At 32.1% G+C, this 27,278-nt stretch overlaps 2 protein-coding genes across 3 annotated transcripts in view; one reads left to right on the top strand and one right to left on the bottom strand.

Annotated features, from left to right (window-relative positions):
• LOC140443622 (glutathione S-transferase-like) overlaps positions 1-19,243 on the bottom strand; it is a 39,129-nt gene extending 19,886 nt beyond the window's left edge. The window contains exons 1-4 of one of the 2 annotated variants that reach the window (XM_072534975.1): positions 18,999-19,237; positions 16,641-16,808; positions 12,215-12,354; positions 4,345-4,618 (exon numbers count right to left, since the gene is read on the bottom strand). In XM_072534975.1, the coding sequence (XP_072391076.1) occupies positions 4,430-4,618; positions 12,215-12,354; positions 16,641-16,808; positions 18,999-19,134 (633 nt within the window). In that variant the 5' untranslated portion in view covers positions 19,135-19,237 and the 3' untranslated portion in view covers positions 4,345-4,429. Of the gene's footprint in view, positions 1-4,344; positions 4,619-12,214; positions 12,355-16,640; positions 16,809-18,998 lie in introns of those variants that run through there. The other variant, XM_072534977.1, reaches the window with a different exon arrangement.
• Positions 19,244-25,909: 6,666 nt separating this feature from the next.
• LOC140444536 (uncharacterized) lies at positions 25,910-26,434 on the top strand. Its single transcript, XM_072536296.1, has one exon. The coding sequence runs from the start codon at positions 25,910-25,912 to the stop codon at positions 26,432-26,434; it is 525 nt and encodes a 174-aa protein (XP_072392397.1).
• Positions 26,435-27,278: the final 844 nt, after the last annotated feature.

The raw sequence follows: 27,278 nt of genomic DNA, 5'->3' as shown, positions 1-27,278 counted from the left end.
TTCATGTGCCATTTTAGATTAGTAAACTATGCCACAGAATTATTATTAGATTAGAAATATTACGATTGGAATTAAAATGAAACACAGTTTTTAAGTGTTTAAAGTGTCATTAAAATTATTTCGTGATGACAAAAAGAGGCCGTCCTGTGGAGTAAAATCTAAAGGACGAGAGAGTGTTTGCGTTGTCATTGACTATGTGCGAAGGTGAGATTCTTTTGAAACCGAACAGAGGCAAATTCTAGGTGTGCTACTGCATCTGATGATGTGAGTTAAAGGCAGAGTCATTCATGCGATGCTGTCATTTAACTTTACTGCTAAAGCTATAGGTAAACTGTTAATATTGTTATGTTGTTAATAATAATAATAATATTTAGATATAAGATATAATAATAATAATATATATAATAAATAATAATAATATATATAATAAATAATAATAATATAATTAGATATATTAAAAATATGTAAAGTCGATGGTAACACCTTTTTAAAACATATAATGTCAGATTGGAAGACAAAAATTCACCTCCAAATACCTGGTGAAAACAATATTGAAACTGAAAATATTGCAATCAACCGGGGCCTATTTGAAGGAGACTCGTTGAGCCCACTGTGGTTTTGTCTAGCGATGAACCCTCTATCCCAGCTACTGGACTCAACTGACACAGGTTTTAGCATAAAAAATAACACTACTGTTGTGTCAAAGCTTAATCATCTATTGTATATGGGTGATTTAAAACTATTGGCTTCTACTCGATGCCACCTGGATCAGATGCTAAAAACAGTGGAAAATTTACCTAATGACATCAGTATGCACTTCGGCCTTGATAAGTGCCGTGTCTTAAATATAATTAAAGGAAAGGTTCAGCCCGATGGATTCGATATGCAAAACGGCCAGAACATCGAGGCCATGGGTGAAAATGATATGTATAAATACCTCGGAATAAAGCAAGCGCGGAAGATTGACCATAAGCAAATGAAAACTGACATAACTACTGAGTTTATACGAAGGGTAAAACAGCTGCTTCGTTCACACCTTAATAGTAAAAATTTGTTTAAGGCACTAAACACCTATGCATGTTCCGCGCTTAGCTACTCATTTGGTATTGTTAAGTGGACAAAAACGGATATAGAAAATCTTCAGCGAAAAGTACGAACACACCTCACAAAGGCACAAAAACTCAATCCTCGAAGTGCAGTAGAAAGAACGACGTTACCGCGGTATTTAGAAGGTCGAGGATATAAGTGAGCAACTAGAAAAACACATTACTAATTTAAGAACTTATTTTCAGGTGCAGGCTGAGACATCTACTCTACATCGCGCGATTTGTGCAGTAGATGATACAACACCGATCAAACTGAGGGAACCAGAATTGCGCATAAACCATCTTACTAAGGACGGAAAAATGCGCAGCTGGATGGGTAAACCTCTTCACGGGCGACATTCTAATGAGGTCACTCAAGACCATGTCGACAATAAAGCGTCGAACTATTGGCTGACATCAGGAAAGTTGTTCCCTGAAACAGAGGGTTCATTACTCGCCATTCAGGATCAGGTTATACCAACCAAAAATTACCTGCAATATATCGACAAAGACCCTCAGGTCCAAAATGACAAATGCCGATATGGATGTCAAGCTCAAGAAACCATCCAACACATTACCGGGGGTTGCCAGGCATTTGCTGCAACTAAAAATAAGGAACGGCACGACTCAGTAGGAAAGATCCTTCATCAAGAGATAGCCATCAAACTGGGACTTCTTTAAACAAACCATCTCCCATATTATCAATACGTTCCTGAAAGTATACTTGAGAATGATAACTACAAGCTATACTGGGACCACACTGTGCTCACAGACCAAACAATGGCACATAAGAGACCAGATCTCATACTAGTTAATAAACTAAAGAGACAAACAACACTAATTGATGTGGCGATACCCAACAACAATAATCTTCGTGTTAAACAAAATGAAAAGATTGCCAAATACAGGGATCTGGAAATTCAAATACAAAGACAGTGGAGAATGGAAAGTACCCAGACAATACCTATTATTCTCTCTACTACTGGAGTCATTCCGAAGAACCTCCTAGAAAACATAAGAAAGCTAGGTCTGAATGAACATCTCTACAAGACCATGCAGAAAGCTGTACTTCTCTCAACGTCCAGATGTGTACGAAAATTTTTATCGTATCAAAAGGACCAGAGCTCAGTCCTTTTGATACCGTAGATATCTGGGTTGAGTAAATTTTCCCCCTTAGAGGGAGTGAAAGCCGTATGGCTAAATCTGGGATTAATAAAAATAAAGGTGTTAACAAATCATTTATCTATAATATTTGAAAAGACCATCGCCAAAATAATGGTGTATTTAGACCACCAAAACGTTATCAAAGATCTAAAAAAAGTTCTCACTGATGAACATTAAGCGGGTTCCACTATAGTATGCGGTCTACCATCGCGTTTATGCTATAGCTAGCTAGCAGTCTACCGAGAGATAAGATCTACTTGTGCAGCTAAACAACACCATAATCTTTCTCAGAAGAGTTTTCACACAATAATGAAAGGCAACAAACCGTTTGTAGGCAAAATGTTTATTGCTGAGTAATAATAAACATTTTCAATATTATAAAATAAACTTGTTTTTTTACCATTATATAAATAACACAATAATGTTTTCCCAGAAGGGTTTGCGATAATAAAAACCACTCTTTTCAAATAAAATAGCCTGGTAGGTGCACAAAAATTAGTTAAGTTTTGTATATCAACAACATAATATCTGAAACTACAATGTTGCTGAAAGACTTCTGCAGAACCGTGAGTTTATCAGAAGAGTGTGCTGTGACGTTTCTTCAACAACATGGTCTTCTTGACGTATCTGATAAGGCTCACCCTTGCCATCGTTCTGAAAGTGCAATGCAGCAAAAGACACAAAGCGATTGTGATAAAGAATCGAAGCCAGTTCTTCGTTATTCTCGCAAGAGCAGCTAAGTAACACGATCCGTTCGTCAGGGTGATGTATTTATTCATTACACAGATGTTAAAAACAGGATCAATTCGGAGCTATCTCTATGTGATATTTTGGATATTACGATTTGATCGTGGAAAGAAATCTGTCAACCACGACAGTTGTTCTTCTAACCGGGAAATCAGCGAATACGGTAACCGACTAGTACAACCTATTCCGCGAAGTTTGTACAGTCATGATATAGAGTAGAGATCCGATGATAGGAATGATGGGAATAAATGAGAATTCGATTTAAATTGATGTGGCAAAATTGGCTGGTCACCGAAAATACAACCGATGACGCAAGCTGGAAGGAGATTGTGCTGCAGAATCAGAGGGCAGCAATACTTAAGTAAAAAACCAGCGGAATCATGGAGAATGGATTAACGATCCTCAGTTGTTTGTGTTAAAAAATTGGGTAGATTGCCACCATTCTTTTTTTTTTCGAGGGCGACTGTAGTCCCTATTATCTAAATTTATCTAAGGTTCCGCTGTATCAGGAGCGCACACACAGTGAATCGAGCAGTCTTGGTTAGATGCAAAGATCCGCATCATGAAGAAAATTTGAGGAGTACCACGTCAACATTTCTAATTTCAATCGGACGAATACTGCCGCAAGATTCTGCGAAAAGATAATGATTTTAAGGGATGTCAGACTGATATATAGATAGGATATATTTTTTTAATTCTTAATTAGGGTGCCTGCATTACTCGAATTATTGACTGCTTTAATGATAATTAGGCTGCATCGTTTTGTAAATAATTAAGTAACATAATTTTTTTTGTAAATAGTTGAGGTGTTTCTTTTTGTAAATTATTAAAGTCGCCTTTCATTTTACATTTATTTTTTCCAAATGTTTATTATTTGAGAATCAATATTTTTCTCCAATATTTTTCTTGCATTTTATTATTTTGCGTAAATCATACTACATACTATACTATAGTGGCACCCATGAGAACATGATTCGACAAATTGTTCACGGTTCATTGTGAAACAATGTGAGTCGGAATTTATTATGGCTTTAGGTTGTAAAATCTGCTGGTAAAAAGATGCTGTTTATATATCGATTGATTATCTTAGGTATCGATATATTCTTTCGAGAGTATCGATATCAATGATATTAATATCAATTCAAACGAAGTATCGCAAACTAAAAAGCAATTTAAATGTAACATAATGTCCTATTGGTTATTGGCTATTGAGAAAAAAATTAACACCGGCTTTTTAAACAACCGTTTTTTGACCAGTTAGAACCGCCAGGTTAAACCGTAAGTAAAAAAACCGGTGTTTTGTCAACAACCTCCATCCCTATTCTCGGCCGAATTAAAAAATCAAATACAAATTTTAAATATTTTGTTTATTTTATGTATAAAGTAGGTAAAAATAATAATTATTTATTAAATCAAAATTATATAGAAAATTATTAAAGATCTTGTTTCAAATCATATCCCTCTAATGCTGGTCTATTTTTAATCCATTTATTAATACCTTTTGCTGCTAGAACATTCTTCTTAACTTGCTGTAAACTTGGGTAAGCAGCTACGGCTTCTTTACCTACAGCATTGACTAATACTTCATACACGCAAACGAATAAAATATCAGCCCATGATATCTGAAAACAAACAAAGATTAAGGTTAGTACTGGAAAAAAAACCAAAAAAAATGAAGGTATGAAAAATTTTAAACATCTGCTTATGTTCGTATGTCCCATATCAATTTTCTCTTTTATATTTCAAATACATCTTAAGAAAGTTGAGCATATTGGAAATTATTGTGATTTAAAAAGTTGAAGTCTGTGATTACTCTAAAAGTGATTATTAAGAAAAACTAAATTTTTTACTACAAGTGTGTACACGTTTACATAAATGACAGAGATGCATTTAATTCTGGGTAAGTTTGAGTAGGCTAAATTAGTGTTTTAGATAATTATTGGTAATTTGATAATTACAGGTGGCGTTATGCAGAAAAATATTCTATTCGAAATACACCAGGCGGACGATTATTTCTTTTCATTAATCGTCGTTTACGAGAGACAGGCACATTGCGACCGCAACTTGTTAGTAATAATGGTCCACCAACAGTAGATACAAACGATGAAGATATTTTGGAAGAAATTGAAGAAATCCCTGGAAGCAGCACAAGAGTAGTAGCGGCTAAATTAGATGTTTCTCACATGCTGATTTGGAGAAGATTCAAGAAACAGTAGTTTCATTTTATCACTTAACATCCGTTCAAGAATTACTGGATGAAGATTATCCTAAGAGAATGTGGTTTTGCGATTGGTTTTTAATGGAAAATACACAAAATCTCATTACGACAGCGTAATGGCGTTACAGTCTGTCCCAAACCCTTCTTTCAGTGCGTCACTAATTTTGACGTCATATAGGATTTTAAGAATGTCCAGAATTATTGCATGACATTTTAGTTAAATTTGACAGTTGCAGGATCGTAATCTGTCTTTTTCTAATTGAAAATAATTTAATAATTTTAATATTAGTCTTTGTTCTTTCTCGATATATCTCGGCATATTTAAAATATTTTTATTATACAATAAATAAATACAAAATTAAATTTTCACTGTAAAATGTCTGAAAATACTAATCTGGAATAACAATTATCATTTTATCAGTTGACATTGTGAAAGTACTGTCACGATCGAGACAATCTGCATCAAATTATATTTATGCGCATCGTGGATTGGATATCTATTTAGCGTATTCTAAACTCCAACCAATTATACATCCGTAAGTAAAATTAGCTTACGATAAATAATTTTCTAAGTTCTATGTATAATAATCACAGACTCACGTTTTTTCTGTCACTTCTAGCTTAATGTGTTAGAGAGAATTCGATCAACTATGACGCACTGAAAGAAGGGTTTGGGACGAACTATACGAACCATCTTAAAACGTACATCTGGGCCGAAGAAAACCCCCACGCAAAAGAGTCTCTCATCAACAAAGAAATTTTTAAAGTCACTGTTTGGGCAGGAATTGTGGATAATAACCTAATAAGGCTAGTATTTCTTCCAAACAATTTAAACGGTGAATATTGTTTACACTCTCCACAAAACGTGTTAAAAGAGTACTTAGACGAGATCAATCTCGCAGTCAGGAAAAATATGTGGTCCAGCGCATTGCCATATTGAAATAAAAGAATATCGTTTCGATCAGTATCCTGGACGTTGGATTGGAATTCACCTCACTCAGAGGTGAAGATCTTACCGCAATTGACTTTTGCTGCTGGAATTTTATGAAATGGTACGTATATTTCGTACCAATTATAAACGAACTACAACCAAGAAATAGAATCATGGAATCTGCAAATTGATTTCGTCAGATGTTTCAAAATATTCGATTTTCCTTTTTAAAACGGTGTAGAATGTGTATTAAAGAAAATGGAGGTCATTTTTAGCTTTTGTCAAATCCACCATATATTTATAAATGGTTACGTAAGATTATAGAGACCTGATGAATTTATTTATATTTTACAGTTTGTTAGGTACTCAGAAATTTTGAGACATATTAAAAGAAGCCCCATCTCGATAAAAACGGGCTTATCAAAAAAGTGCTAGGAGGTAAAAAAGTTTTAAAAACCTTGTGTTTAACTAATTGTACTACAATAATAATTTAATTGTAACGTATATAATCACTTGAGGAATTTAAGGGAACAAACCCCTTAAAAGTTTTATGGGGTGTACAAATTTCACTGTTTTTTAAGATATTTTATAAGCCATAAAAAAGCCACATATCCATTTTACCTTTTTGTTACACCCTGTATATAGCAAAATGTCTCTCTTCTAATACCTTAAGAAGAAGACCTTGACCATTTTGATAATTTTTTGGAATTTGGTTAATTGTAAGAGAAATAATTTTGATATTTCAAGTTGCATGAAGTTAAATGATTCTGTTTTTAGTCGGCCACAGACTTGACAATTTCTTTAGAAGTGTACACAATCCCTTTTTTCCTATCTAGATAAGTGGAGTCATAGACCTGATCAGTCACAGCCATATTCACTCTTTATATATTAAAATTTGCGACATGCTGGCATGCTTATAGTGTTTTAATACCAGTAAAGGTTCTGGTCCAGATAAAATATTTAACTTGTTTTTAAGTCTGTCTTTATGTTGACCACCGTGGCTTATTTTTAATAAATTTCTAACCAAGGGTCACTTTCCATCACAATTTTAGAGCCTTTGTTAAGCCCATACAAAAATCTGATGATAAATCGTTGATTTTTAACTACCGTTCCATTACAATTTTTGCTGCTATTCCTAGAATTTTCGAGGCTTTAGTGATTGATTTTTTGACAGTTAATCTAAAGAATCAAGTTCATATCCATACATTATAAATGCATTGGAAAGCAGTTGCCATGTGAATTTTAATATAATGACTTGTCTAAAGCATTTGGCAGCGTAGATCATTGCCTTTTATTGCATAAACCGGAATTTTTGGAGAGTCTGGTGAACTTATGTACGTGTTGAAAAGTTATATGCAAGACCTTTACTAGCCTATTTGCGACCTCTTATCTTTGCAGTTTTTGTCGATGATGCTATCGGACCCTTGACTGACTGTAAAGTCTTAGCATATTCTAGCAGATCTTAGTCTTAGCATGTCTTCAGATGACAAAAAATGATTTCGTATTATTCGAGACGTTTCGGATTGTATTGGGCTACATAAATCATTAGACAGTATTGTGAACCAGTTTGTTAATAACAAATTAATTATTAATCGTGAAAAACTGGATCAGGTGATCCAGTTTTATCGATCTCTTGAGCCTATCGTATTTAATTATAATTTAAATAATATTTTGACTCAAAGGGTTAATAATGTTATACATCTAGGTTTGGTTTTTTATAGAAATTTGTCCTTCAATTTGCATAAAGATCTTATATGCTACAAGGCGATGAAACACTTTGGTTTCATTAAAAGGCATAACAGAAATTGGAGAAACTATAATTTTCTATTGTCCGCTCGTCACTTGAATATTCAACTATGATCTGGTTTCCCTTTACTCAAGCAGGTACCGAAAAATTAGAGATAGTTCAAAGAAGATTTCTGATGTACTGTTCTTTTAAATTGTGTAGACCATACTTTTATTCTGATATAAATAATTTCTTGAATTTGGATTCTCTTCATTCCAGAAGAGTTAACTTTGACTTGATCTTTATTTTTAATAACTTTTCCCATTTCCTTCCCATTTACTGCGTCAGGATTCACTTTTTCATGTTATACTTTTTCCATTGTCAATTTGCCAAGCGTCGGCTTTTGAGGTTCTTTGATGTCGATGCCGACCATTGGCGTGGAAATTAAGAAAAGGGATCAGTTATCAAACGCATATTTCAAGAAAAATCATATAATTTTTATTAATTTTTACATAATTATATTCAGGAAAATTTCTCAATTTTTGGGCAGAAATTGTTTAAACAATTTTTTAAACAAATTCAAAATATCACCTTTTGTGCTCCAAAAAATATTTTTTAGGTTTTTGGGTGACTCTAAATAAGATCTATGTCATTTTTCTCAAAAGTTAATAGTTTTGGAGATATAAGCGATTTAAAATCCGAAAAATGCGATACCTAATATGCATTTTCGAGGCTTGAAAAATATGTAAATGAGTATTTTTGAGATTCAAGAGTATCTAAACTAAAGTATCAACATTGATTTTGGTGAGAAATCGGAGCAATATTTTCCGTAGCAGAAAAAGGTGATCTTTTGAATTTGAATTGTTTCCGGCAAAAATGTCCGGCACCCTTCAACCTTCGATTTGTTTAAACGGGGCATTTTTGAATAGGACTCTTCAAAGGACAGAATCAGTTTTTTTTTCAAATGGGAGCGGGCTCACAACACCGAATAAATAACAAATTAATTCTTTCAAATTAAAGCTTGTTAATTTTAGTGATTTATAAGAATATTGGACTTATTATTTAGTTTTTACATAAACCATAATATTTTTTTACAATTATCTGTAAATAATGGCTCATTCTGTCAGAAAATTTTAAAACATTGTCTATCCAGCAATTAAGATAGTCAACTGAAATTTAATTTTTAAACACGGCCTACTGTTAATGCACAAACAGGGTGAATCTTCAATATTTTGCTTCGAGTTAGAGATATCTGAAAAAGTTATTTGGAAAAGATGTTCCAAATATTATTTTAACCCCACATAACAAAGTTTTATGTCAAAATTCGCACTTTTACTTTTTTCATTAATTGAAGAGCTTATTTCCAGTGTCTTAAATCCAAAATTTCGATTTTTTAAATTTTCTTTTTTTAAACTTTATAGATTTCTTCAAGTCTAGAATAAAGTTATATGTACCAAAACAACTTCTTATTTACCATTTAAAAGTGCATATGAAAATTGTAAAATTGTATAATTTGTATGTTAAATTTGTATGAAAATCTGTAATTTCATGGATTTCATTATATGGATGTAAGACACTTTGGAAATAAGCTCTTCAATTGTAGTCAGGATTCTAAAACGGACAGTTGGCTGTCCCGAGATGCATCTTTAGACAGCCAATTGTAGATTTAGGATCGAGATTACAAATAATACTGAAAAACTAAAATTGCGAATTTTGTCATGAAATTTGGTATGTGCGTTTACAATAAGTGGAACAACTTTTCCAAATAAGTTTTTCCGATTTCTCTAACGCGAAGCAAAATATCGAAAATTTACCCTGTTTGTGGATTCGCAGTAAGCCGCGTTTAAAATTTAAATTTCAGATGACTATCTTAAAAAAATGTGCACTAACAACATGTATGACTGTGCAAAATGTCAAATCTGTATGTATTTTAGTAGCTGATATATAGAGTTGTCTTCATCTTAAATGCGACACACTGTATAATAATGAATACTAGTGTTCAAGATGCATCGCGATAGCTGTAAAGAAATTAATTAGAAGGACTGAAAAGAATCGTCAGTGTGCCTGTAAAATTGTAAACTGTTCGCTGAATAACGTCTTTTGCAGCAGTGTCAATCCTACCCAATTTTTTATTTGGTCGCTTTCGTTTTAAGGAATGATCTGTAACTGTGCCTAATTTAATAATTGTATATATCGTCTTATACCCGATTTTTTTAATACATGAATTCTCGAAACAATTGCATTATCAGCCATCCCAATATTTTCTTTTTTCAAACACTCATACATATTTAAAACTATTCTTTGGGATTGTACGTGCAAATCTTTATTTTTTAATTCAGAGCTGTCATTAACATAATTGTCATAATTTATTGATAACACAGAAGTTGATGCATCTTAAAAAATGCCATCCTAGAAAAATATAATATTACTTATAACTTATATTACCTATACCTTATAAGCCTCCGCCTCTGCAATAGGAAATATTTTAGGGTATCGCATAGCAGACAACAGGTGTTCATTAGAATTTATTGGTTTGCGCTTCGCGCTGTTGCCATAATGCATGAGTTTAAAATTAGTGAATATAACCTTAATACCATTATTAATATATCTGCAATTTTTCATGTTTCCAGGTAAGGTATAAAATCAATGAAATTTGGAAAAAAATAATACAATTCTTGAAACCGTTTTTGAGAACTTGGATTCTTAAAAGTTGTCTGATTTCTTAAAAGTCGATCATTATATCTATAAAAGTATTACCGCTAAATTCACCAACAGGGCAACGTCGAACGTTCAAATTCTCTCCAGACTACAATGTTGCCAATATTCGAAAATTACTTAGAATATAAGTAATATATACAAAGTTCACGGTTGCTTTAATTCATTAGTGAAGAGTCCATGGAAATATTAGTACCTAGTTAATTAATTTATATATATATTTTTGAGAATAAGTTCATATTATTTTTTAAGAGTGTCGTTCGTTGACTAGCAATTGAATAATAACGAATAGAAAATAGAGAATATTTTTTAAATATAACCTTAGGAATTTTAGGAAATATGTCTGACAACCTTGATTTGAAAGGCGGTCTCTTTGATACCAGAATAAGACATGTTTATGTTGGAAAATTATTAGTGGATGTACTATACTCGCCGCAGAACTAATTATGGTTCAAATATAGGTATGGTCCGACTACCTATGCGTGCTCATGTGATCTGGTTAACTTAAGTATCAATATTTTAAGCCACTATTTGAAGCACTGAAATATTAAAATTCAAAGTTATACTTTGTGTAAATAAGTGTGTACTAACTTATTTATTATATTCATGTATATTTTATTTTTATTTCTAATTTTATATATTGTATATTTCTTCAATTCTGCATTCTTGTATAATTTTAACAGTGGGATTGTCCCGTTTTTTGTATAAATATAAATAAATATATTAATATAGTATCTTACGTAATTTAATATAATATGCAATAATAATGTAAGTCCCTTTATCGATTTTTTATTTTTCAAAATACATTCTTTATAGGAACAGGATGACGCCACTTTTAGTACTTTTTATGATGGTGTTAGACGTCTAATAGATTTTCGAGACACATCTCAAAAGTCTGTAAGTCCACCGGACGTTTTTTTATGTCTTATGGACGTTCGATGAAGGTCCAATTATCGTCGCTGGACCTCCACCAAAAGTCCGCTGAACGTCCAACGAACGTACTCTTGGGACCAAAACGGACGTTCGAGAGAGGGTACGTGCTAGGTATATTTTATGAATTTTCATCAAAACTACGAGAGATTGTCGGTTCTGTCGCTGTATGAAAAATAATTTTGCTTTTACCTAATGCCAAAGACAAGTACGAATGATACATATGTGTTAATGTAATAATAAACTTTGTTCTACTTTCTCCTTTTCTGCTTCTTCTCTTTTCTCTGTACTTGCTTAAACACCAATATAATATAGGTAGGTAAAATTAGGTGAAATTTGTTATGGCTTTTACGCTGAACTGTGCTCTAATTTGGTTTTTATTTTCCCTTTTTCTTATCTGTATTAAATTAAGTTCTCTTTTCTATGTTGATTTTTAGTTCAATATTCTTGGTTGCTATTATAGTTTGTGAATATTATATTTTCATTTAAGTATTTTATATTCTGTGAGATATCCCGGAAAGAGAACTTCAGCATTTGGGTATAAATATAAGGATAAGCCAAAAATAATTAATTATGAGATTAACAGGCCCAAATAGAAATAGATAATATTTATACTTAATAAAAGGGAAAAACATATAGGTATGGAAATTCTTAAATTTATTACTATTATCGTTAACAATTTCTTATAGTCTACTTACCCTATCATACGCTACGTAACCATTGTGTTTCTTAGCATATTCATCTAATTTTCCAAAATAAACAGGTAATACTTGTTTCAATTTTTCAACTTTCTCATTTTTCTTAGCCGCATCATTTTCATACTTTATTTCTGTGCCAACTATAACAAAACTAGTATTAAAATAATATACAATAGATTCTTACTATTTTGGCACGTCAACAAATCAACATGTCGAATAATCTGACATCTTCCGCTCACGACCCTCTCCTTTTTCAACAACCACAAACCGCGTATGCGCTAATTCGCGTCAAAGAGTCTCTAACCTCAAATTTTATCGGTAGCATGTGAATACTATCGTATATACAGTAAGCGCAACGCTTGTAGACATACGGGCACATTTTTAGCTTATACAGTCCTAAACCCTTTCCCTTGTTGCACTGTTACGCCGAGAAATAAACAGTTCATAAAAGTAAATAAATAAAAACTTGTTTAAATAGTTTAATTCACAATTAAGTACACTCCAGGTCGATTATTTGTGTTAAAACATTACAGTGCTACAGATTTGTTTTGTTTTGATATTCTTTTGCTCGAACAGCTAGCGGGAAAACAATTTTAATTTAATATACTATTGTAACTTCACAAAAGGCGTCAATTATTCATGATACTTCAAAAGTTTGTATTGTAAAATATGTGTAGGTACTTTATATTATTTTAATAAACAAAACCTATTTTCGAGGTAATATATTACTTTATAGTACATTACAATAAGTAATTAATCAAAATAATATGAAAATAAGCTTTCTGGTGTATTTATTTTTTGGGACTAAAACAACGAAATTCTCTCAAACTAAAAATATAATTTAAGAAATATAAAATAATATATAAATATAACTAAATAGTACAAAAAAAATTGTGTGGAAAAACAACGTTGAATAGTTTCGCTTCATACGTGCTTCTCAGCAGAAATCAGTCACAAATTAAACATCATGCGCCGCCATCTGTAAGCGACAGCTAAAAGTCACATGTGAGAACCGACCGGATTAGCTCAATATATCAAATAAGTCACTTAGCGTGGCGCTTACTGTATACTATTAACATAGACTGAACCCTCTTATCTATAGTAGTCTATAGAGCCACAGTTTAACTACAATAGAGCTAAGTAAAAACACCATCTTTGTTTTCATCGTTCGTTCTGTCTCACTCTTACAAATAGTAAAGCTACGACAATATCTTCTAAGTGGAGAACAGTAGAAGTACGTAAGCTTCTCGATAAAATGTGCTAGAAAGAGACCTGAGAACTTGTTGTCAGTAGGCACCCGGTATGCTCGGTCTATAGTAATATATACGTCTATGGTGCATAGTACTTACATACATATTTATTTACAATAATTCTCACTTAAAAGAGCAGATAAATATGTAATACATACGTATCTGCCCTTTTAAAAGAGAACTATAGTTAAAAACTTCAAGTAAACGGCAACACAAGACTGACTCTAGGTTTGAATGTAAAATTGATATTTTAAAAAAGTTATTAAGGAAAATATGTACTGAGTTGGACTTGCTATTAAACACGATCTAGAAGAAAAAATTATAGTGGACCACGTGGAAGAGATGAAATATGAACCAGGAAAACGTTTAACATTAGCAGTTAGTGAATAAATTGTCACATGCTGGACTGTTCTGAACACATTCCTGTAAATGTAGAAGTTTTGAAAAAAAAACAATCGATTTTTATAATTACAAAGGAAGAGCTGATTTTCCTGCAAATGTTGGATGGCTTAATAAATTGAAAAAGCGATTTGGTGTCTATCAGCTATCGATATTGGGTAAAAGTCTGTAGAAGAAATGGCTAATCTTTTTGACCAAATCTATAAGGCAGACTAGAATGGTCGGTTTTAAAGATAGTTACCCAACAACAAAATTCGTATCTTCTACAAAACGCGCACCGGGTCGTAAAGTAAATAAAAATAAAATCACATTTATACCGGGATCAAATGCTACTAGAATACACAAATTTGATTTGTTAGTGATTGGTAAAGCTTGAAATCCTAGCGCTTTCAAAAAAATTTTCTGGCAGTCGAGTACAAGAACCAATTTAAAAGTTGGGTTCCAAGAGAGGTATTCACTGAATAATTCCAAAATGACTTTGTCCCAGAAGTGAAGAAGTTTATGAAAAGATACCACTTGCCCACAAAAGCTTTATTCGTACTTGACAATCAGTAACTTAGATCAGGTGATGGTAATATTCAAATTATCTTAATACCATCAAACTGCAATCTTTATGGCGGTCGATGGATCAAAATGTTATCCAAAATGTATAAAAAGTATATTCATACCGCCTCAGACAATTTAATTTGAATAATGTTGTATTCCCTCTCACCTGGCAATCAAGCACTATGGAAAAAGATATGATCAGCATTTCCAATCCAATTTGTGATACAGCAATGAATGCTGTATCACAAATTGGATTGGTTTCAAAATTTATCAAAAACAGGATTCGAGTCAAATGAAGATTTAAATTCTTGGTTTAAGGGGAATGAATAAACAGAGAAAATGATGACAGATGTTTAAAAGCACAAAAAGAAACTTCAATTAAAGATTATTTAAAACTATGTTGACTATGTAGTTAGTGTAGTTAGTTAGTGAGATGATACGTTAGAGTTATAAAAAACGAATAGAATACGAACACAAATATAAACGTTGTACCTATTTCCTTTATAAAATTGTTTATTTTATTAATTACAACTTTTTCTATGGAATCCAGTTATCCGAAAATTTCAATAATCCGACACCCTCTAGCTCTATAGAGACGAATCAATGAGATTTTACTGTATTTATAAAATGAAACTGTATACATTTATAAGATGTAATTAAATTAACATTATGACAAAACATTTCTTACTTATTAGTTAAAAATTACTTATTACATATTTAAAAAGAGAGACAGAGAGATAGAGGGAGAGAGAGATAGAGAGAGAGAGAGATAAAGAGAGAATATAAGGATAAAAAGCTGAAATAACGTAGAATGTAACTGTAAAAACATAATGTGATAAAATTCAATAACAGCGCGGAATAAATAGTAAAAAATTAAAAATATAGCAGGAACCAAAACAAAAGCTTGAAAGAATTATAAAGGACATAGTAGTTGACGAAAAGGAGAAACTAAACAAACAGAAGGAGTTATATGCCTGTGGATACAATTTAAAAAATAATATTTTTTGTTAAAAACCGCTTTAATATACTTATTTTATATATATATAATGGAATAATTTAAATTAAGAAATACTCACGTAGCCATATTTTTAACGAATTCTGGAACCTCGGTTCATGGGAGTTACAAAATAGCTACTTATTCGGATGTATAGATATTGTTAAAAAGAAAAGGTCCTACCGAAAGAAGAAAAAACATCAAGAATCGCACAGAAAGAGCAATGCAGTCTACTTCATTATTGTTAATGGTGAAACTACACGTGTCTGTAAAACAGAATTTTTAAATATCCACAGACTTCAAGCTTCTAAGGGCAGAGTAAATAACATTGTTCACAAGAAGATAGAAGGAAATCTAGTGCCAGAAAGAGACAACAGAGGAAAGCATACAAACCGTGTGAACAAAATATCTGATTCTGAAATGCTAAGTGTTAAAAACCACATACATTCGATTCCAAAGTATCAAAGTCACTACAGTCGACACAAGAACATGAATAAAGTTTATCTGGATCATAACATAAGTATAGCCAGTCTCTATTTGGATCGATATGTCCCTTGGTGTACAGAAATGGGAATTGAACCAATCAAGGAGCATAATTTACCGTAAAATATTTTGTACCGAGTATAATATTGGATTCAAGCTGCCAAAATCAGATACTTGCAAGACATGCGACGAAATTAATATCCAAATAGAGTCAGCAAAATCAGAAAAAAATAATTATAGCGAATTAACAACAAGACTTAACTTGCACAAGTGTAAGGCTCAGGCAATGCAACAACTACTGAAGAGCGAAACAGCTCAGATAAATATGTATTACATATTTATCTGTCCTTTTAAAACAGAACTATAGTTAAAAATTTAAACGGCAACACAAGACTCTAGGTTTGAATGTAAAATTGATATTTTAAAAAAGTTATTGAGGAAAATATGTACTTAGTTGGACTTGTTAGTAAACACGATCTTAGAAGAAAAAAATATAGTGGAGCACGTGGAAGAGATGAAATCTGAATCAGGAAAACGTTAAACATTAGCAGTTAGTGAATAAATTGTCACATGCTGAAGTGTTCTGAACATTTTCCTGTAAATGGAGAAGTTTTAAAAACAAAAACAATCGATTTTTATAATTGCAAAGGGAGCTGTTATGAATAAAATTTAAAAAATAATAATTTTTTTTAAAAGACGTGTTAATATACTTATTTTATATATAATGAAGCAATTTAAATTAATATATACTCACGTTTTTGTAAATCAAACAGAGTTTCCAACGCGACATCTAGTGCAAGATTTTCTTTCGCATCTTTACCATCGAGTTTTAGTATTGATGCCAAGTACCTGCAGATTGCAGTGCTTTGAGGGATTGCTTTACCGTCAACCTCCAACACTGGAACTTGTCCAAGAGGAGTAGCTAAAATGTATAACAATTTTTAATATACAAAGAGAAAATAAAATGTTTGTAAATTGAAAGTTTTATTACAAAAAAAATTACTGTTATTTTATTTGTTACAAAATCATTTTATTTAAAATATTGTGTTCAAAGTTAAAAATTAAAATCATTAGATTCCAGGACGCATTCAAAAAAGTATACGACGCAGAAAATTTCAATTTATAAATCTTTAACCCTATATTGATAATATCACATAGTTAAACTTCTCCCTAATCTTTTTGCAATATATTTTTGCGCTTCAACCACGCACTCCAAGCCAATAAAAATTAAAGATTCTGGGCGGGCTGCGATACTGTTCATTTTTTGTGATTTTAGTGTCGGTAATTACAAAATAAAATTACAAAAGAATTTCAGAATTGTAACTAATTGTAACAATCTTCCAGAATAGCTTGTGCTAGATAAAACTGTAACATTCACGAAGGTAACTTTGTTTTTTACCATAGAGAAAAACTCATTAAAGTGTAAAATAAATTTTGTTTACTGAAATCTAAATTTTTTTTATATTATCTAAAGTTGTTAGCTTTTAAAAAAGTTGGTAGCCCTGATGCTATCTTTAAGCTACGTCAGGTAAGGAGTTCTTTACCTACTTTCACTGTATACATTTTTTTTTATTTTTTTTACATATATTTATTAAATTTTTATTGCACTTCTCACCTTCGCTAAAATGATATTAATGTTCAGCAACCTCGAAAAAACCCAAGAAACGAGTTTCGAATGATTTTGTATGTTTTATGATCAGCATAAAACTCCTGGAGAAGAGGTATGCACTGTCCACTGTTTAGCGACCCCCAAAACCCACGAGTAGCAAAATTGGACGTATTTTATTCAATATTTGCCGAATTAAAACTTTTTAAATTTGCAACTCTGGAAAATGTATTTTCCAAACGAAATTTTTTATTTCTTCATGATCGCATTAGTTCACAAAATTTTCTGACACTCTCATAAATCGAATGCACCAAACCAATTTTCGAAGGTTAAGCCAAATAATGTTTAAATTGTTTTTATTTTTTAAGGTTTCTTGGTAGTCAGTGTTTCCACTCTTAGCCCTTAAGTAAGTTTAAAAATTCGCGTGAGCATGCTCCTAAACAAATTGTCAACATTAAGTTGTGGTAGGTTCTTCTATTTTTCAAAAGCAAGTTGTAATAGCTATGCGGCGTATTGTGGAATATATCGGCGAGCAATCATTCTTGTTTTAAGCATATTCTACAAATCTAGGATTAAGGTCAGGTGAGCAAGGAGGCCACTCAACAACAGTGATATCTTCTGCTTCAAGAAAGTCTGTAGTGACCCTGTTGGTATGTGGAGGTACATTATCAAGCATAAAAATTAAATTTTCCCCCATTGCACCTTTCCAGAGCCTAACTACAGGTTCTAGAACCAAATCAAAATACCTGCGAGCTATTAAAGTTCGTTATATGGAAATAAAAGGAGTTTTTTCACCGATCATTGGTTTGTCTATTTTTTATAAAAACGTTTATTCTTCGCAACAATACATAACAAGTTTTTCAAAAGAAATTGGTTATTCCATAGTTTGGTTGTGTGTAATTCACTTGAGGCAAGATTTAAAGGAAATCGTTGGTAGAGCTATTATGAATTTATGATACTTTGTTGTAACAAAAATATTTGCAAGTATTTGTAAATGCAAACAGATTAAAAAATATTGTGGCTAACCCAATGGCTACATAAGAATAAGAACGTTGATTTCGACTTTTAAGCGCGTAAAAAAATTATTAAAAAATATTATGCGAGATGACTAACTGAATTAGATAAATAATTATATTGACAACGTTATGGAAAATTTTATTGTTTAAAAAATCTCGAAGAGGATTTAGTTTTTAACAAATTATGGTTTATTTTATAAAACAAACCATAATTTATTGACGTATCTCATAAAATTCTATTCGGTTTTACCCAAAAAATCATTTTTAAAGTTGCACGAAAAAAGTTTTTTGATTAATTTTTGCCCCCAAAACTCATCACGAGCCGTTACTGGTTAGATTAGTGTTAACCGGTTAACGTAATTAGATTCACCGGTTAAAAATTATTAACTAAAATGGTATGAAAATGTATGACAAGAAAGCTGTTGTTTAAGTTTTAATAAATAGGTATGTTCTATTCTATTTCGTTAAAGCTATAATAATAAGTACTTACTTGGCTTAATTTTTGGCCACTCCCCAAACTCGACACGTTTATCTTCGAATGGAATTTCTCCATAACTTAAAAGCAATCTAATTGGTTCAGCCTTTCCGGTGATGTCAAAATATGTAAGTTTATATGTATGTGCCATTTTGGATTACTAAATTTTTGTCCACTTAGAACCACCGGTGTTACGATTCGAATTAAACGAAACACTGTTGTAAACTGTTTTTATACTATTTCGTGACTAACACTTTATGTATCTTATCTTGTATAAAGTGTTGCTAAATTGAGTGAACATGTTATTAATTTTAATGAATATTTTATGAATACGGCAACAGGTGGAAAAGTAATGGAGTCAAAATAGTAAACAAGTGGATATTCTACAGGGTGGAACAGCCAAAAAATTAAAAATTATATTTTTGTTGCGCCTTTTTTTGCAATAAAAACTTTTCTTACAGGCGGTACAGGGTGTGTCATGTAAAAGCGGTCAATACCAACTTTCTTATTTTAAATACAACACTCTACATATTATTGAATATTTGGATTCCTCAGAATATTCTAGACATATCTTATGTACAATGTCATATACTCATTTTGAAGTGTTTCTGAATTATTAAGTATTTTCTAATTTATTGCAAAAAGTAAAAAGATAATAAAATTTCTTGAATACAGTAATTGGTTACAATAGCAAAAAATATATTAGACAATGTAAATGTAACAGATGTTTAAAATGCTAGCGTTGAACGTCTGATCAACATCCTAATCTTAAATAGAAATTTCTTCTAACGTTACTCAACATCTCAGGCGTGACCGATCTAATCGCAAACGTTATTCGTCTTCTTAAGAGCCGGTTTTACAATTCAGGTATATACCTAGTATAAGCTATACACAGTATAATAACAAAAAATTGTATTCTACAAGTTCAGAATAAGTTTAATCTCAGTATAAACTACTAACAGATAACTTATCCGTGTCAGCTTGGGCGAATATACTAGAGACAAAAGATATTCTCACCTTCTATTGATCTCGCCTTCTATGAGACCTAAGAACGCAGCATTGAAAACGACAAATTAATAAAAAGAAGGAAAGAGAGCATAAAAACAGAAATGGGGCCCAATATTACCGGATCAATGGAGACATTGGTCGCGCAAATGGACAGAATGAAAAGAGGAAATAAACCTCTCTTAAATCGGATGGAAAAGCTGGAGAAAACCATTGCGAAAAAAGACTAAGAGATACAAAAATAACTTAAAAACCCACAGAATTAATATATAAACCATCAGCGGAAAAACCAGAAACAAAAAAGGGAAAACAAATCGAAAAAACTAGTATTCTTACTAGCAAATATAGTAAAGACAACATAATGGCAATAAAATGACAACTGAAAAGAAATGACAAAGGACGGACAGTCCAGCAAAAAAAGAAAACCAGTAAAAAAAGCAAAACGGTAGAAAAAAAAAACGAAAAACAGAAGACGAACCAAAAAGAATTAGTGCTGCCCAAAAATCAAACACTAATAATTCAAAAAAGAAATAAGGAAGTACGTGTAGCCAGAGGCATACAAAGACAAAAAGAACAAGCGAATAAACAAAACGTTGTCATGATAACGTAAACTAGAAAAAAAAGTAAAACCGATAAAGACTGTGTCAAAACCATTAACCAGAAAATAAAATATAGAAACACCAACTAAACAAGAAAAATCAAAGAAAGCTAAGCTCAAACCATCAGTGATTATCTTAAAATGCAATAAATCCTGCAAAAAGCCACTAAAAGTAGAATCGTAAGAAAAGTTTAGGGTAACTTTCTACTTTAAGAAGATGATTTTGCACTACTTGAGATGCTTTAGTTGCTGTAGAAGTTGAAGCCATGATAACTGTGTCATCGGCATATGTAGCAATTGTTGTATCGGTCGTTATTGGGAGATCCGATGTGTATACTCAGTAGAGAGTGGTTCCTAACATGCTTCGTTGTAGAACTCCGAGACATATTGGATACAGGTTAGTGATTTCCCCACCTCTTTTGACTTAAACAAATCAATCTTTCAGGTAGGATTTTAAAACCTATTAAACTTATGGATGAGGAAATATAGATTTAATTTTGGAGATAAGACCTACATGCCAAACTTTGTCGAATGCTTGAGAGACATCTAGAAATGCAGCGGTACAGTAATTTTTGTGTTCGAGCGAATTTCTAAAAGTCTTTACTACCTTATGAAATTGCTTGATGGTACCGTGTTGTTACCTGAACCAAACCTAATAATTCGATAAAACATTACTGTCATATAAAATAAGCTCCAGTCTTTTCAGAAAAAGCTGTTTAAACACTTTGGATACAATAGGCAATACGCTAATTGAGCGATTTGCAAATACTTCTATGTGATTCTTATTAGGTTTTGATATAAGAACAATTTGAGGAACAATCCGTTGAAGTGGAAAATAACCTGTTTTTAATATTGAATTAAATATATAGGTGATTAAACTCACGCCTTTGTTGGGTAGATTTTTTAGTACTAAACTAGATATTATATCATACCCAGATGACTTTTTAACTTTCAGATTACTTCTTTAATTTCATAACAGATTTAATAGGCGAGTCTATTTGATATGGTGAATTTACGACTTTATGATTTATTTCTTCTTCAGCCGAGACTTCCCGCTGACGCGGTTGAAATGCCTCGCATAGATGATTTTTAAAAGTATATTCTTTATCTATGTCAGTTGTTTGAGCCCAATTGCCATTTTTCTTCCTGATTGTCATATCCATTTGTTCGTTACGTTTAAGTTTTTTTGTTAGTTTCCATAGCGAATAATTTGTATCATCTGTAGGTGAGAAGTTCTTTAAATATTCGTTGATTCCATTGTCTTTATGTTGGATCAATTATCTATTTAGTAGTCTGCAAGCTCTATTAAGATTTGCTTTATCTTCTAGATGCCTAGTGAGCTGCCACCTCTTTCGCAGTTTTCTTTTCTCCAATTTAAGTGCATTTATGTGAGCAACATAGGACTTGAAGTTGTATTTGTAGGTAATTTTTGGGGTGGACGTCCAAGCAACTTGCCGAATAACTTAAGCTAAGTGAGCAACTGCATTTTCTATGCAGCTATCATTTTCAAGGGGCAAGTTTAGGTTAACGGATGTTTCTATTGCTTCTCTATATCGGTTTCAGTTTGTTTTTTTATTCGAAAGTGTTAAATGTTTAGGACAGTTATGAATTTGGCTTTGTAGATCTATGAATAAAAAAAATAATGAGATCAGAAATTTTTTGTCTATCAGTGGGCCAATAAATAGGCTTTCCAGTAGAGAGAGGAATTAAACCATTCTCAATACTTTTTAATAATTCTCGTCCACATAAGGTTATGATTCTGGAGTTCTATTTATGACGTTTGGCATAATAAACTCCAGCAGTGATGATGAAATGATGTCGGAGCATGTTGAAGTATTCAGTAAAATGGTCAGCTTTAATTATTTTATTCGGTAGGAAATAAACAGGAGATAAAATAATTGGGCCTTGTGAATCTTCGACCGACACTGTTGTGGTTTGGATGTTAACTCTAGTAATTTTATTTATTTCATGATGCTTATTGTTATTTCATATAATAATTGCTGTACCTCCGTGGGTTTTACCTGATGGATGTTAAGTTAAATAGGTTGAATATTTGGGAATATAGAAATAGCTCTTATTAATCGTGTGTGCTTTGAAAATAAACATAGCATCTACATTATGAGAGTAAATAACGACTTTAACTTCGTGGAAATGAGTGGTTAAACCATTGGCATTTCAACAGCACATCTTTAGTTTAGTGTTGAAGGTTAAGCTTAGATATCAGACAAATTATGAGAACAATCTTATCCATTATTTTCATTATCTTATCTTATGTACTACTAGTTCTAAATTGTTTTTTATATATTGAGGAGTTGTTGTTCCAATTACATGAGAAGTCTTATCTGTGGTAAATGAATTTCTATTATTTCTTTCTGTAACAACTTTCGCATAGCTGATAGTTGGTTTAGTGATTGACGGATGTACAGCAAGAGGTTATTGACTTGCGTTTTTTTCTCGAAGTATTGGAAATTCTTTTTTCTGCAGCTCTTTGTATACTGAACATCCCTTGTAGCTGGCAGGATGATTTTCTAGATAATTTTCACATTGAACATATTTTATTCTTTTGTTTTGGAGATTAAGACGATAGTTGATCGCCCACGCATTATACACAGCGCGGCCATCTGTGGAAATTATTGTGTGTGGCCAAAATGTTAACATCTTTGACATTGGGGTATTTCCCTTTTCGGATGCGATGGCTCAACAGTGACAATCGAGTTGAGCGACACAGCAACTGACGTTCAGCCGATGTTGGAATCAGTTTCATACCAATTAATACTGCAAAGCAATGACTTCTGCTGCAGCCGCAACTGCAACTGCCGTCTGCAGTTGATGTCTGCAGTCGTTGTCGAAATCATACCTTCAGCTCTACAGACTGCTTCCTCGTATATACGTCTATGGTTGTTGTCTATCTTCACTGCTAACTTATACTTGTAATAGAAATCTGAATCGGTTTACTCCCATGTTAACTGTGAACATTTCTACACCCAATCCATCACTTTTCCATAACTCGAGGACTATCAAAAATTATTGAAAGGCTTATAAAAGTTCGACTTATGCCCTTTCTCCTTAAACATAATATTTTATCGCAAAATCAGTTCGGCTTTTTGTCTAATAAATGTACTAGTGATGCCATGTTTTCTGTGTTACATGAGGTATATCTATCACTAAATAGTAACCTCTCCTCCGCCACCGTTTTCTGCGACTATTCCAAAGCCTTTGACTGCGTGAAATACGACATTCTATTAAAAAAATTAACTTTCTATGGAATTCGGGGTGTGTCTTTAAATTGGTTCAAAACTTACTTGGTAGGTAGGAAACAATTGGTTAGAATAAAAGACACCGACTCTAGTTGTAAAGACATTGAGTGTGGAGTACCGCAAGGTTCAATATTAGGTCCCATTCTTTTTTGACTTTTCATTAATGACATCACTTACTTGAAAATTGAGGAGAATTTTTCTATTTGTGGATGATACCAGTATCACTTGGAGCAGCTCTAATATTTCAACGCTTTATTTAATTATAACCGCTGATTTGCTTACAATCAAGGCTTGGTCAGACTCCAACTTACTTAGCTTTAACGTGGATAAGACAGTAGCATTATCTTATAAAGGAGTCATTCAACCCTTGCTTCTGAATGAGAGCCAAATCAGTATCGTTAATTCCGTGAAATTTCTAGGTATTCTTGTCGACAGCGATCTTAAATGGTCCTTGCATACTGACTCCTTAGCCTGAAGAAGCCTGAAGAAACTAGCCTCAGCTTACTTTGCAATAAGATCTGTTTCGAAGGAACTAAATTTATCATCTGTCAAAATGGCATATTTCTCATTGTTCGAGTCCCATCTTCGATATGGGCTTCCATTTTGGGGTTCTAGTACAGCGGCCCAATTTGATTCTATTTTTAAGTTGCAAAAAAGAGCAATTCGTTATCTATTTGGTCTCAAACAAACAACTCATTGCAAGACCTACTTCAAAAATCACGGAATTTTGACGCTTCCCTCTTTATTTATTTTGGAAACGGTTTGTTTGATTCGCAAGCATCTAAACATTTTTCCCGATAGACCTGATCATGGCTACTCCATTAGAAATTCGGATTGTAACGTTTATTTACCCGTCCCGTCCACTCAGCTAGTAAAGAATTCTATTCTATATAGTGCAAAAAAACTTTATAATCACCTTCCAAGAGAAATTAAATCCGCAACATCTTTCAGTAAGTTTCGTAAGATGACAAAAATCTATCTCTCTGAAAGACCATATTAGTCAGTTGACGAGTTTCTTAATGTATAACAAAGAAACAAAATTAGTATTGTTTATAATTTCATTTGGGTGTCTCAAGCAGTGGCTACAATTTGTCTCATTTGTTGTTGTCTGTACAAATTATGTAAGTTATACAATAATTTTACTAATTTAAAATTGTATTGTTCTGTTTTTTATTATATTTCTTTTTGTTTTATACTTTTTGTACTGTTTGACTGATTTTTTTTAGCTTTGTCCATAAAATTGTTCAATAATTTTCAGTGACAATAAAGCATATTTCTATTTCTATTTTGTTTAGCATATTGATAAACAACAACACCACTTAGTGCTTGCGTCTCAACAAAATCGGTTTCTCTTGCATCTCTAATACGACTATAGTTACTTTGGACTTGTCTAATTTTTATATTTGTATGGGGAATATAGTTGGACCTACAAGCGTACTGTATAGGAGTGGGGGGAAAAGTCAGTATTGTGAATTTTCTTTTATACGAAAAATAGAATTATTTTAAGAATTTCTTGAACTGAGGCAAGTTGCGCGCGTGCTTGTAATTACGTGTTAATTAACTTTTTTGATATCTCCTATAGCAACAAATATAACTGACTTTGTCACAAAAGTTGATGACCCTGTATACATATACTTGCTTCTTTCATTATAAAAATGATTTTTTAATAAAATAATAACCTTGAATATTTTAACCTGAAGTGGTTTGTTTCTAAAATAAACATGTATTTATAAATTGTATTACCAAATTGTATCTTACGGTTACGTGTACCTATGATAATCATTGTGAATAAATATTTGTCAGTAATATTAATCTTAAAAATATAATAAAAACTGCAAGTAATAGTGGTTATATAATTTAAGAACAAATTTACAAATTATTTGAATTTTATTCTTGTAAATAAAAATATAAAGAAGACTTTAACATACCGTGCTAATTCTTAACGAAAATATTTATATTTAATGCTTTAATGACTGTTTTTAGTATGAATGTACCACATTATTAATAGGTTTAATCGTAATAAGTTATAAAAAAAAAGGACGACGAACTGGAAAACGAAAAATATAATGAGAGTGGCGACGTGGAACATAAAAAGCCTAAATAACCGAGATCAGGAAATAGAAAAAGAGTTGACAGAATATCAAATAGATATCTTCGCCCTACAGGAAACAAAGAGGAAAGGTAAAGGACAGACGCGGCTTGGAGAATATTTACTAATATATAGTGGGGTTCCGAAACAAGAAAGAGCAAAGGAAGGTGTAGCAATAATGATCAAAACAAAATATAAAGATCAAATTAAAGAGTGCCAGTACATATCTCAGAGAATACTTTTAGTAAAAATTAGAGCGAACGGTAAAATTATTAACACAATAGGGATATGTGCACCAGACGACTGCAAACCTGACAGTGATAAAGAAGAATTCTATGATGAGCTAAACGAACTAAGGATAAACTACACATTTTTTGATCATAAAATTCAACACAAATACACGTTTGAAAATACAAGAGGACATAGATCAATGATAGATTATGTGGTTACAAACAGAAATATTCACCATAGTGAATATGGTGAATATGAATCCAACAGATAGTGGATGTGAGAAGTTTGACGTCACCCAATGTGGGAAGCGATCACTATTTGGTACTTGGTAAAATTAGATTCAATGAAAGGTGGAAAGAGAAGCCTAAACAAACCAATGCAGAGGAAATAATAAAAATAGAAAATTTAAGAGATGACTCCATAAAATCATTATATCAAAAAAGGCTAGAACAGAAAATACAAATGGAGAATATCGAAAATAAAAGCAATGTAAAGACTAGCTGGAGAAAACTTAAGAAAAATATTCTGGATGCTATCCGAGAAGCCCTTGAAATGAAAATAATAAACAAAAAGTGGTCAACGAAAACACCATGGTTTACACGAGAGGTTAAACAAAAATGTCACCAAAAAAAGAAAGCTTTCCTAAAATATAAGTCAGAAAAAACGAATGAATCATATGAAGAATATAAAAGAATAAGAACTGAAACTCATCAATTGGTAAGAAAAACAAAAACAGATTACTGGGAAAGATTAACAAAAGGATTAGAGATGGATTTCTATGGACAACAGAAACAAGTATGGCGGTTCATAAGACAACAAAGAAGCGAAATGAAAGAACTAGTTGAAATAGAACACATACAAGAGAATACATGGGTGGTCTTCCTGACAGAAATGTTTAAAAAACAAAACAAAGAACCTTTACAAGAAACGCCAAATTAATACAATAACTGATGAAAAGGCCGAAATCTCGGTCAGAAGAAAACAGAAAGTCACCAGGAGAAGATCAAATACCAAATGAACTCTTAAAATATTTAGGTGATCACCTTGTACAACAACTGCAACTTCTTATTAATAAAATAATCACCATGAACAGAATGGAGGACTCCACCAGATAA

Source organism: Diabrotica undecimpunctata, chromosome 6 (genome assembly GCF_040954645.1).
Source record: "Diabrotica undecimpunctata isolate CICGRU chromosome 6, icDiaUnde3, whole genome shotgun sequence".
NCBI classification, from domain to species: Eukaryota; Metazoa; Arthropoda; class Insecta; order Coleoptera; family Chrysomelidae; genus Diabrotica; species Diabrotica undecimpunctata.
Note: the sequence above shows the minus strand (reverse complement) of the source record. Positions and strands in the feature narration are given on the sequence as shown.

Coding starts and splice junctions, on each gene's coding strand:
- LOC140444536 (XM_072536296.1), top strand. CDS start 25,910: ATGAGAGTGGCGACGTGGAACATAAAAAGCCTAAATAACCGAGATCAG.